A 12282-nucleotide genomic window follows, 5' to 3' on the forward strand; every position below is an offset into this window, starting at 1 on the left:
TTTTTCTATTTTCACCTCCTGTTAAACCTTCCTTCCTCTCACCTCCTCATTCATTAATTTCCCTCTCAGGTGTTTGTTTTGTATTCGAGCACACATCTGTCTTTGTCAATTGCGTGTTTGCGTTAGTCTTCGCATTATCCGTTTGAATGAGCGCGCGTGTGTTGCATTCATCTCCTTTGCAATATGCGCTCGTCCGTCATCGCGGCTGTTTAATTTCCCATGGGACAGAGAGAGTCGCGCGATGCCGTGACAAAAACGTTGTCCCCGTCAATTACTCCGTGTTGATATTTGCAACAGGAACGGTGTTTGCTGTCGCTTCGTCGATGCCTATCGCGGCGCAAACAAACAAAACAAGCGCGCGGGTGCTTTTGAACGGGCATGCCTGGATCCCAACATAAATCACATGGAATTTACTGTGCAAACAAGTCTAATCCGGTTCATGTAATTTAGGATGTTGCCTGTGATCTCGTCGGGATTTAGCCTGTCAGAAACGACTCATTCTCCCTGTTTGAAGTTATTCCAACACTACGAAATCATGTTCCAAGCTCTGCGGACCCAACTCCGCACTTGAAATATGGAATTTGGTCAAGTTAATACAAGTCATGTTCATTTCTGATGAGGTTTGAACAAACATGAGGACCGACGGAACAAAAGCAGAGAGTGCAGGAAGGGCCGAGTAGGCGCGTAATTCCCACGGGAAGCTTGTTTGTCCCTAAAAGTTTATTTGTGGTGTCACTTAGGGAGTAAATTCCAAAATAACCTTTCAGAATACTGTAAATCAGGTGGCACCGCAGGGTGGGTGGTTTTCTGTAAAATACGAAAAAAAGAAAGGCAAGAATTTTAATTTGCAACCCTCAACGTGCAGCTCTCCACACTCCCCCCTCTGCCTTAAGCCCCTCCCATCAGAAGAGCATCCGTGGTTCCTACAGCATCCCGTACGATAGTGAGGCACGGATTCCAGTTAATATTATGGGGTGATAAAAATGAACATTCTGATAAATACAGTGCTGCAGGGATGACGTATTTTTGTATCACACTGGTTCCCTCGACAAATGAACACCACTTTTATGATTTTTGAAGCATAAATACAATCACCAGAAGAAACAAAACATTAGACTATAAATGAACTTCACTATACGCATCATTGAGGTAAACCAAGGTCAGGACCTCGGTATTTTCTGATAACCGACTTGCTCATCCACCGTCATTGCCTGTGTGTGTTTCTTTGTTGAGGAAACCAGACAGACAGTTGAGTCCGTGGGCCGTCAGGGCCAGCTAGGCCTTCTCTGCTGGCCTAAACAGAATCACAAAGTTATAGCTTTTTTTGGAATTTAATAATTTTTCATAAATATGTATTATAATAAACATGTATTATAATTTTTTTTCCCATTAGCTTATTTTCTCATTGCACAGCTCCTGTCTTCCTCAGTTGCTCTGCTTCCAGCCTGCAGCGCTGCTTCCAGCACAGCTGGTTTTAAGGAGAGCTTTTATCCAATCAGATATAAGCCCCTATGTCTCTGTGTAAGGAGAGAGGCCCGTTGCCCGCTATAGAGCCTTTGCAGTAAATGGGGACGATATTGTTGATTGTCATAGTCTTCAACCAATCAGATCTTTAGTTTGACAAGTTGGGCGTATTCTTTGACGTGCCAGTGGTATCGAGGTAGCCTGCTAAGTACGTCTACATTAACGGGCGCCGTGATTGGTCAGTGGGCCAGCGTGACTTTTGTCAAACAGAAAGCTAGCTAGCAGATCTTAGTGTTTAGTAAGAATTCAGGTTGAAACACATGTAAGAGAAGTTTTGACATTGTTAGCGGTTTGCTTGGTGTAAATTCGTTTTTTTTTTGTTTCCTAGTTTTTTAACACTCAATGGCTGAAGGAGGAGGAGAAATGGATTTGGGAGTTACTGACTTAACAAAGAAAGGATGGACTTTGTCTTTAAGTGAAGGCAGCTTTGGTAAGTGAACTGCGATTGCTTTAGCCCTGTTTGAATCAGTAGAGAACAGCTAAACGCTGTGGGGAGAGTTAGTAGATTGTGTGCCGCTGTTGTTTTCACGCTAAACTGGTTTAGCTTAGCCTCCCTGAACACAGTGCGGGGCCTCAGCTGTTTTTTGTTATTGTTCGGTTCGTAATTGTCCATGTATAGGTAACTAGCCCCCAAACTGCACCAGGATGGCTATGGCGTCAGACTTTATTGCACCTGTGATGAACTGTAACCACAGTCTTTTCCTGACCTCCAACAAGGGATTTTCGGGGCTAAAGGCTCGTCTACACAAGGAAGCACTTCAACCGCATTACCAGTTGCCTGTCTCATTTACCTCTCACGGAAAGACACTCACACAGATGTCCACACATGCTGTGAATTGGCTCGTGTTTCAAACTTCCAAGCGTTCACCAAACGCACAGCAGTTTGTGCCTGAACACATCCAGTGTTGGACAAAGCTGCTGCTCTACCAACATGCTGCTTTCCCTATGCAGCCAGTCACATAACCTATTGTCAATTTACCACAACCCCGATTTTGACAGAAAAACTATAATCTACAAATATTGTTAGAAAGAGAGAATTTTAAAAACGTTAACTTTTAGCATTATTCTTTTCCAAGGTTTTGCACATTCATCCGACATCTACATTCATGTCTGGATACGGGGTTCATGTACTTCTTTTGTTCCTTCACTGACGCACACTCTCTTTTAAATCCTTACATGTATTATTTTTTTGTGCTTTATTATTATAAATAAATGATAAATAAACCATACAAACTCCACTGGGAGGTCAGCAGTGGAGTTTCTCATTCAGACAGACAGACATGGCGGCGAATAATGAGAGGGGTTCACTGTCAGGTGAGAGCAGCGGTGAACTTGAGTTATCTGCCCGAACTAGTTCTTAAGCTTTGCTTCAATTAATTGATCAAAGGAGGTATTGTTCATCTTGGTTTTAGAGGATGTGATTTACTATCAAACCACTTTAGTCTCCTGACAACAGAAAGACAAAAAGACTCCAATGGCGACAGTCCTCTGTCTCGGCGCCATAGGTCTAGAAAGCTATAAAGAAGTTAATCGATGTAGAGCTGATCCTAACAGGCATGTATTCTCTCTTTTTTTGGGTTCGTCGTTGACAAACAAGCTTACTTGTTTGGAAAATCCACAAAGAGGACCCTCACATGATGAGCCTCGCAGCTAGTGGGGGCCATTGATGGAGGGTCCATCAGAGTCAAGCAGACTGGCAGATGTTGCGACATCTGAGGTTGAAAACGTCTGTTAATCCAGCTAACTGCAAAAGATAGGACAAATCATCAACGCTTAGTATAGGTTTCAAGATTTAGAAGATTCAAACAGCTTTTCGCCTTCATGCTCCTGACAGGAAGAGGAGAAAACTCGACTCTGGATGCCAAACGGTACATGCAGAGCTTTCTGAATGTCTGCAGGTCCTTATTTGTTAGCAAAGAAACTGGAACGCTATGTAATGTCTCTCCTGCTGGCTGTGAAGTCAGACCTTTCCACGGAGCCATCTAAGAAGCCATTTACTGAGTTAAACCTCAGTTGTACCAATAAATCTTGAAGCCTCACCCCCTAACACTGTACAGTGCTCTGGGAAACATAAAACCCTCCAAAGCAAACCATAAAATAGCTCCAGTGGGACTCCGGCCATGGCTGTCACGGCTGATTATAAATCTTTATGCCTTATTTACAACAATGCAATGGCGGGCTGTGCATTTTATACCTGGGCCTTCTGTGCTCCTAATAAGCTCATTATGATGCCACAGCTACAGTTATTTGTTTCTAGGGGTGTAACAATACACGTATTCATATTAAACCGTTTGGTACGAGGCTTACAAACAAAATATTATTTGAAAAATTTTAGTTTTGTTGAAGGATGTTGACCAATATGTGAAACTGCTTTATAGTCCGACGAATAAAAAGGCAATGAAGACACTTAATATCTGGATGTTTTATAATATTTTTGTTTATTTCTTTGTGCTATACCCGTCTTATTTGTTATTGTTGTATTTTTCTCCTTTATACTGAATGTGTTTGTTTGTTTAAAATAAATAAAAGGAAAGTACAGCTGAGTCTCCAACTACTGTAAAATATAGATATATATTTTATTGCAACTAAGCCTGATTATTTGCCTTTGATGTTATTCAGAAATATTTTTGTATTAAATGTAAACCTCTCTTCTCATACATTTCCTCTTAAATCTCCTTCCTTCCTTCCTTCCTTCACTGCATAATTGTCTTCTCTCCTCTCAACTCTCCTCCTCTCCATCTTTTTCCTGCTTCTCTTCTTCATCGTCCTCCTCCCCCATCTCAGCTGACTCCTTTCCTTTTCTTGGCCTTTCCATCCCCACTTTCTCCTCTAAAAACTTCCCCCCGCTCGATTCATATTTGATGATTTCACCTCGGTCCAGGATAATTATTACACAGTTGTCACGTCACGTGGGAAGCCCGAGGGGCCCGCTGGAGATGTGCGTTGCCATTGTGCTCGTTAAAAATTAAAAACGTCCTTTACAGTGATGATGCTGAACCAAAGCCTGGCGTTAAGGAACCTCTTATGATGTATGACTAATGCTTAGTCATAGAGGGGGGGAAACAAAACAATATACAGTGTGTCCCTCACTTTGTAACATCTCGAGATAAGTGAAACACATGCAGTGAGTGCAGACGGGTCGAAGCTTTAGCTCTGATGGGATCTAATGGGAAAAATTAGCATTTTGCTTCCTGTTCTGGAGACGTGAAGAAATATTGTACTGGGAACAATTTGAAAGTTCCTATTTGCAGGCGAATGCCATTTACTCAAGTGTGAATTGCCCAACTAAACAATGAGAAATAAAACAATGAAAGTATACATTTCACCATGAGTTTTTATGTTGGCTGTAGTTTGTTGTTTTATTTTTAAAATGCAGCCGTCTGTGTTGGTGCCACTGAGATGCCCGGCGCAGGGCAGATTACAGACGCACTAGACGTATTTTTGTTTCAAACATGTAAACAAATATGAAACAAACATGAAATAATTTTCATATGCAAAAAATGCAAAACTTAACTGCAAAAAGTGCTACCAGACACGGAGAGGGGATACTAGGTCGGCGTACCGAGACAACACTTTCAAACGCACACTCTCCCTTCTCTAATCCTTCGTCCCATCTAACTGCTTGCAACCCTTTTCTTTTTGAAGTTGTGGTTCCTTCGGAAATGAATGAGAGCACCCATACGGTTGTTTTAGTGTGGGACAAGACCACAAAGCTCAGTTTTTTAGATTCTGCCATTGCTGATAATAATTTTCTGCTGGGTAAAAAAAAAAAGTTCTATAGACAACGTCCAGACGCTGCAATAAACCTTTGTGAAAGAAAATAAAACTTGTGCACTCTAGAATTTAAAAATACATGGGAGTCCACAGACTTAACCACAGATTTAACCGATTTTACATATTTTAATCGTAAGAACGCAGTGAGTTAATAGCATCCTGTGTGTTTAGAATTACGAATACAAAAGCCTTGAATGAACTGGTGTTGGACACTTATTGTGTTCTATCAGTCAGAAAATGTCGTAACTTAACCTGGTTGTAAACGCATCTCCAAAGATGTTTACAGTGAAACCGGCTTGATTGGGTCTCTTGGCTCCATAGCGCCACTAGTGGCCCAAAACTCCACAGGTCTCTGTAACATTTTGAGAATTCGCCTCTAAATGGCTTCCGTCAGACTGTGCTTGCGGTTTGGCAGGATCCAACCCCATAATGGTACAAACCTTAACCTCCATCAACCTAATTTAAATCCGACCACAGCTATTTGATAAGTACACAGCCTGTGGTTGTGCTCTACCTTCTACATTTGTTGGAGTTTAAGAGTTTAATTATCAGTCGTGTCGGATCTTGCCTGTGTACGTTGGCCAATAAAAAAAAAAAAGCATTCCGTAGCTTTACCAGATGTGCAGTTGAGATTGAGAAGAGATGGAGGAGGAAGACCAGATGTGCAGCTAGCAGAAACGCTGCCAAGTCTGTTTTGATGTCTCGGGTTGTGAAATCAGCTCAGACACAGAAACAGAAGAGTTTGTCCGAAAACGACACACGAGCTGAATTCACAAACAACATCCGTAGAAAAAACGTGTTTGTCTACATCAGAGAAACAGCAACAATAACAGAGAGTTATCGGTGTGGAACGACAGACAAGCGAAGGACTATATTTCTCGGTTTTGGATTTGAGAGAAGACATGGACACCCGGATTGTTTCACAAGTCGCCAGGTTACAAGCTAATTTAAATCAATAAAAAGCTAAATCGTCAGGTTGCATTTCGGCCAATGTGTTGCGCCTCGTTCGCTCTCCATACAGACCGTTTACCTGGATAGACCCGTTGCCATATTAATGCAGAATCTGTTTAAAGAGATTTGGGATAAAACAATCAGTTCCCAGTCAGAATGACTGGTATTTTTAAAATGATTATTATTTTGGGGTTATTTTTAGAGACTGCGGTTAAATAGTCCAACTAAAACACGTCCTAATGTGTTTTCTTCACCACTTTACCTTGACCTCAATGGATGTCAATTATGTTACAGTTAATTAAACAGCGACGGTGGTTGTTTTTGGGGGCCGAATGGCTGCCGCAAGTAATTATTGGGCGACATTATCTCCTTTCCTTTGATTCCGGATGGTGAACCCTATGCTAAAAGAGATAAGAAAGGAAGCATTGAAGCACCTTTCCATAGAGGATTTGATCAGCACTTAACATAGTCTTTAGATACTTCTGCCTCATTTTACTCAATTAGGAACCTTCCAACGCAAATAAGACGATTCAACCTCAGCCACAGACTGGGAATGGGTGGGGAGAGAGAGAGTGGTATGGCAGTACCAAAAACCTCAAGGCCAGAATCTAACCCCGGATGTTGCGATAATGCGGCATCCGCTGTTTTAGATTTTTTTAGTGTTCGTATAGAAATCTCCTAATGAGAACTTGCGACCTCCGATATGGCTGCTGGAGGACATGGACAAGTGTAAATAAAATGAAAGGTCCCTAAATACAAATTGCCTTTGAGCAAGGCATTGAGCCTCCAGCTGCTCTAACAGAACTATAAAGAAGCTAGATGTATAAATCTTAATTTAGGCACCAGTATGCACGAACACTGGGACATTAAGGCTTTCGAACTTTTTAAGAAGGTTATGCTGACTTCTAATGTGTGTACTTTACAGAGACTTCACTGTATGTAATGTAACTTTTGCTGTTTGCTCCTATGATTACCTTAATATAGAGGGATTTAAGTGCACATGTACAGTACATATGCATTAATAGTAAGCCTTCTCTAGAACAAATAGTTTATTTTACTTTAGGGCTTCTTCCGTTCATTACGTTTTTTTTTATTAAGGAATGCAACCCTGTTTGAAACTCTGAGTCTTGGGGGAACCTGTCAAATGTCAGCCAGCACTACATTAGGATGTAAAGGTTGCTTTGGGCACACATACACACGCTCCTAATTCTGTGCTCTAATTCATGTCAGCAGGCTTGCTCCGCTGACAGACAGTGGCAGCATGCATGCTGGTCTTTGCAGCAGCGTGCGCCAAAAGCCATCTGTCCTGTAACAGAAAGAGCGGCATAGATTATGTTGTCCAGAAAGAGGGGAGGGAGGGAGAGAGAGAGAGCGAGAGAGAGAGAGAGAGACAGAGAGAAAGAGAGAGAGCATTACGCACACCCTGATCCTCTCCACGCAGAACCAGTGTGGCGCGGAGACAGGCGGCAGCCCTCAGAAAGTGGGAAGATTTCGCCAAAGGATTCTGTCTACAGATTAATCACCTTCATGTCGACTGTGTTGGATACTAACCCGCCGATGCTATGGTTACCTTTATTACGGTAGGAACTGCTTCACTCAGTTTGTTTCATTTGGTGCCTCGTGCAGCATTTTTGTTATTTATTTATCTTTTTGTCGCTAAAGAACTCTGGTTATTGGGGAATCTGATGCGAGTGGAGTGACAGAGGCTGACCCAAAGTGTTCAATGAGTGCAACTGTCTTAGGTTGAAGTTGAAGTGCACCAAATCGCGCGATGGAGAGCTTTGCAGAGCTGCTGGAGTAGCTTTTGGAACTTTTGGATATAGAAGGACTTTGGCACCGCAGCGGTGTCTAAATTGGTTTGAAGTGTCTCCAGATTAAATATTTACTTTTTGTACAGCAGAGTAGTTGCATGAAGCGTTCAGGGACTTATTTCTTCTTGTAAACTTGACCTTTGTCAAGTTAAAAAAAGAAGAAAAAAGTAGAAAGTGACGTAAGGCGCTGTATGCTTCCTCAAGGTAACCTAGTGCGGACAAACTCCCTTCCTCTATCTCTCTCTCCCTCTCCCTCTTTCTCTGTGCACAGGTACACAAAAGGGTTGGGTCTGGCTCGCTTACGCACACAAACATTGGAGACTCTCCTGGTGTTTGTTTTCACATGCACTCGGAAGTCTTGCTCTTTACAAAGGCGGTGTGCGGGGTGTCGGAGGGAGCAGAACTGGCCCGGTGCGCACGGGAACGGCTCAGATGTGGTTCAGCTTGTATATCTTGCGGATTACCGAACGTGCTAATTATGCCTCGTTGCGCTCGCTGTTAGCGGCAGTGAAAGCTGAGCTGTCACAGTTGACTCCCAACACAAACATCTTGTTTCCCTCTCTGCGCGTCCCTTGCCCCGTGTGGATATTTGTTTGTGTATGCATGTAAACTAAAGACTGTGCGCGCACGAGGGGGAGAGAGTGAACAGCCTCTGGGTGCGCAGAGGTCCTCTTCGAGGTCCTAAACTTTTTGGACAAAATGCAACTAAACTTATTTTTTGCTATAAATTCAAGTTTCACATTTGTGTTATCGACTTTGTGGAGCTGAAGTTTTGTGATTTGCATGAATGTGAGTGCATGTGTGGATCAATTTGTTAAGTTTCCCCTTCAGATATCAGTATTTACAAGTCGTTTGGAGGTGCTGATGGGATAAGAGCCAAATAGCCCAGTAACCCAAAAATACTGCTGCTGCTTGCGTGCCCGCGCGCATGTGTCCAGTCCGCTAACATAACATGGAGACAGATAACAGTGCTGCAGTATGACAAGCTGTTTCAACATAGGTGTTGCAGGTATTCATAATCAAATTCTACCCACAACAAATTCTTCCAAAACAAAAAATGATGTCCCTTTTGCCAGACATTGCCAAAATGACTTATTTTTAATATATGATCAAGATTATTACTAGAAACAATGCAAATGCAATCTGTTCTGGGTATCCAAAAAGAAAAGAAAAAATGTGCCAAAATAGATAACTTCAGTTATGACTTGTAACAATTGGATTGTAGATATCTGACATGTGAGTTGCTTTAGTAAGAATATTATTACGTCAAAATGCAATTGTGTTTATCTGAAATTGAAAGGGCTGCACGGTGGTGTAGTGGCTAGCACTATCACTTCACAGCAAGAGGGGCCCAGGTTTGACCCCCGATCCCGGGTGGTCCTTCTGTGTGGAGTTTGCATGTTCTCCCCGTTGCAGCGTGGGTTCCCTCCGGGTTCTCCGGCTTCCTCCCACAGTCCAAAGACATGCAGCTTAGGTTATTTGGAGACTCGAAATTGCCCATAGGTGTGAGCGTGAATGTTTGTCTGTCTCTACATGTGCCCTGCGATGAACTGGCAACCTGTCCAGGGTGTACCCTGCCTTCGCCCAATGTCAGCTGGGATCGGCTCCAGTATCCCGCGACCCTGAACAGGATAAGCGGTTTGGATAATGAATGAATGAAATTGAAAGGCCAATACACATCAGTGGCAAAGGTGAGAGTGTTTTTCCTATAGTTCCTATACGTTGAGGATATCTGAGAAGTTCTTTTTTACTAAAAATAATACAATGATAGATATCTGCAAAAGATATCCAGTCGAGCAACTTCAAAACAACCATCGGATCTGAAGATTTCTTAAATTAAGTTTTGACATGTACAATCAAAGTTGAAGATATCCTAAAATTCTTCAAAAAATCTTGACCACAGAAGAAATGCCACCATGGAAACCTCAAAAAGGAGTGTGGTTCCATTAAAAGCAACCTGCCACAGCTGCGGTGCAGTTGTCTGATATGCCATGTGGTCTGGGCAGCTTTGCGTAATGGCGCGAATCAGTGGGCGTCTTCAGGCTTTGGTGGATGCTTTGCTGCTGCTGTGGGAGTCCTCTTATGTGTGTGTGTTGGAGTGTGGCCGCTGCTGGAGCAGCTGTTGCAGTGGTGGATTTGACGCAGAGCCCCTCCTGACATGCCGGCACACAGCAGGACGAGGAGATTAGGATGCACGGAAGGACGCGAGAGAGAGGAGCCGGTTCCATTCTAGTGATTCTTTGACTTTACGGGCACTTGAGTCAAAACTGGCCTCCAGTGCAGCCTGAGCTTAGAGCTCTGAGTGCGGAGCAGCTGCGCCGACTCAGTTTAACAACTTACATTTTGTGTTTTACTGCAGGGGGAAAAGAGAAAAATCAGCAGCAAGGGGTGTGAACATATTAGGGGCTGGGCTCATGGGACGAACATAAAGGAGAAAGGAGATAAGGGTAGAAAGGGGCCACAAAGGTGGTTTAATACACTGAGAATGTTACTGTGGAGAGTTCCTCTGGTCCCTTTTTGCTCTGCATTCCAACCTTTCTGAGTGAATCGAACTCCCCGCCTCTCTCTCTCTCTGCTTCACTCTCCCTTCTCATACCTGTTTCATTCGTTGCCCAAATTGATTTTGGTAATGTTGCAGGACTCGTCTGGCAAAATCCAGATGACATGAGTAAACAAAGTTCATCGTAGCCTGAAATTTTGACGAAGCTCGGTGCTGGTTTCAAATCACAGACAAACAGAAATAATGCGTGAGGAGAAGACGCATGAGTAACTATTGGTAACAAAAGACTCTCATGAGGCTGCTACAGTGTTGTAAAAGACTGTCAAGTTGAGTTTGTGGGAAAAACGCGCTTCCTCATGCTAATTTGAGGTTTAAATAAACAAACAGGTGATAGACGGGAGGTAACTTCTCCCTGTCCCATTTAACCCTAAACGTTGGTCACTGAGGATTTTTCATCAGCCACTTATTCGGTATATATCATATACAGAAATAATAGTAACTAAACGACCACTCGTGTTGGAAGCTGGTTCTGTTTTGGACCAATTTTACTCCATAACATGAAGAAAATCACATGTAAACATAACGACAGCATCAGGGAGGGTAAGATTTCATGTGGAATGATGTATCCATAGTCTATTTAAACTTTATAAGAGGCTGTTCAGTCAAATGTTCTGGCCTGAGCTGAGGAACTTTTGTACTATCTAGCAGGAGGTATGTCACGCGACAAAAATATGTAGCAGTCGATCCCATTACCAGTGAAATTCCACAATTCTCCAAAGCCAATTCGATACCACGTTAAAAGACAACAGAAACAAAACAATAAAGACTTAGAGCTAGTGTTAGGAAGTTATACAGGCTATAATTCCCTCTGTAATATCTATTTTATATTGATGCGAAAACATCTCTTTTAAATCTTTTTATGTTCTCCCTGTTTAATCTGGCGTTTATGTTCGCTGCCATGTTCATTAGGACCCCCCTTGTAAAAGAGAGTAAAATCTCAATGGCATTATCCTGAATTAATAAAGGGTAAATCAAAAAAAGTAATGAACAAACAACTGTATTTATCAGGTTTCTCATCAAATTTTTTTTTTACAAGATTACATTTGAACACATCATGATAACACTATAATTTACTGTTGCCTAATAATTATGGAATAGAGCTTGAACGTAACATAATGCACCTTAATGTAATCTCCGTTAACGTTAGCCGTTAGCTCCGCAGGACTGTGCTGCTAACGGCTGCTAACGTTAAATCTGTGTTGAAATCAGGAGGAAAGCTAGTTTTCGTTCACAATGTTGCATCATTAGGGTAAAAAACTACGATGCAGTACCCGCTGTACTGTAGAAAAATTTTGGCATCGACTTGGTACTGAAGCATCGGTTCTTGTGACATCCATACACAACATTAACTTTGGAAGTCAATCATCTGATTTCATATAATTCCTCACATTAAATTTATAAAATTAGCAACGCACTGAACAAGAACTACATCTCTTACTTTGGAAGTAAATTAGAAAGAGACCACTTAATGGCCAGTGTGAACAAGAGCAATGATTACAGCAAGGAACACCGTTTCGGTGTATATAATGGGCACCTGACTCTTCTTTTAGGACAGGCTTTAAAAATTCAGAACTTGTCCTTTAACTGAAAGTTGCTAACTAGACACCCGTGACCCAAGGATCATGTGAATTTGGATCCAGATCCAAACTCATATGACTCCCT

The 12282-nt window shown here is 42.2% G+C and overlaps 1 protein-coding gene across 1 annotated transcript in view; it reads left to right on the forward strand.

Moving 5' to 3' along the window:
* The first annotated feature begins 7751 nt into the window (after positions 1-7751).
* ntf3 (neurotrophin 3) overlaps positions 7752-12282 on the forward strand; it is a 36495-nt gene continuing 31964 nt past the window's right edge. The window contains exon 1 of the mRNA XM_031865846.1: positions 7752-7829. Within this exon, the coding sequence (XP_031721706.1) occupies positions 7812-7829 (18 nt within the window). The 5' untranslated portion in view covers positions 7752-7811. The remainder of the gene's footprint in view (positions 7830-12282) is intronic.

Source organism: Anarrhichthys ocellatus, unplaced genomic scaffold, assembly GCF_004355925.1.
Source record: "Anarrhichthys ocellatus isolate YVR2014 unplaced genomic scaffold, GSC_Weel_1.0 scaffold33, whole genome shotgun sequence".
Lineage (NCBI taxonomy): Eukaryota > Metazoa > Chordata > Actinopteri > Perciformes > Anarhichadidae > Anarrhichthys > Anarrhichthys ocellatus.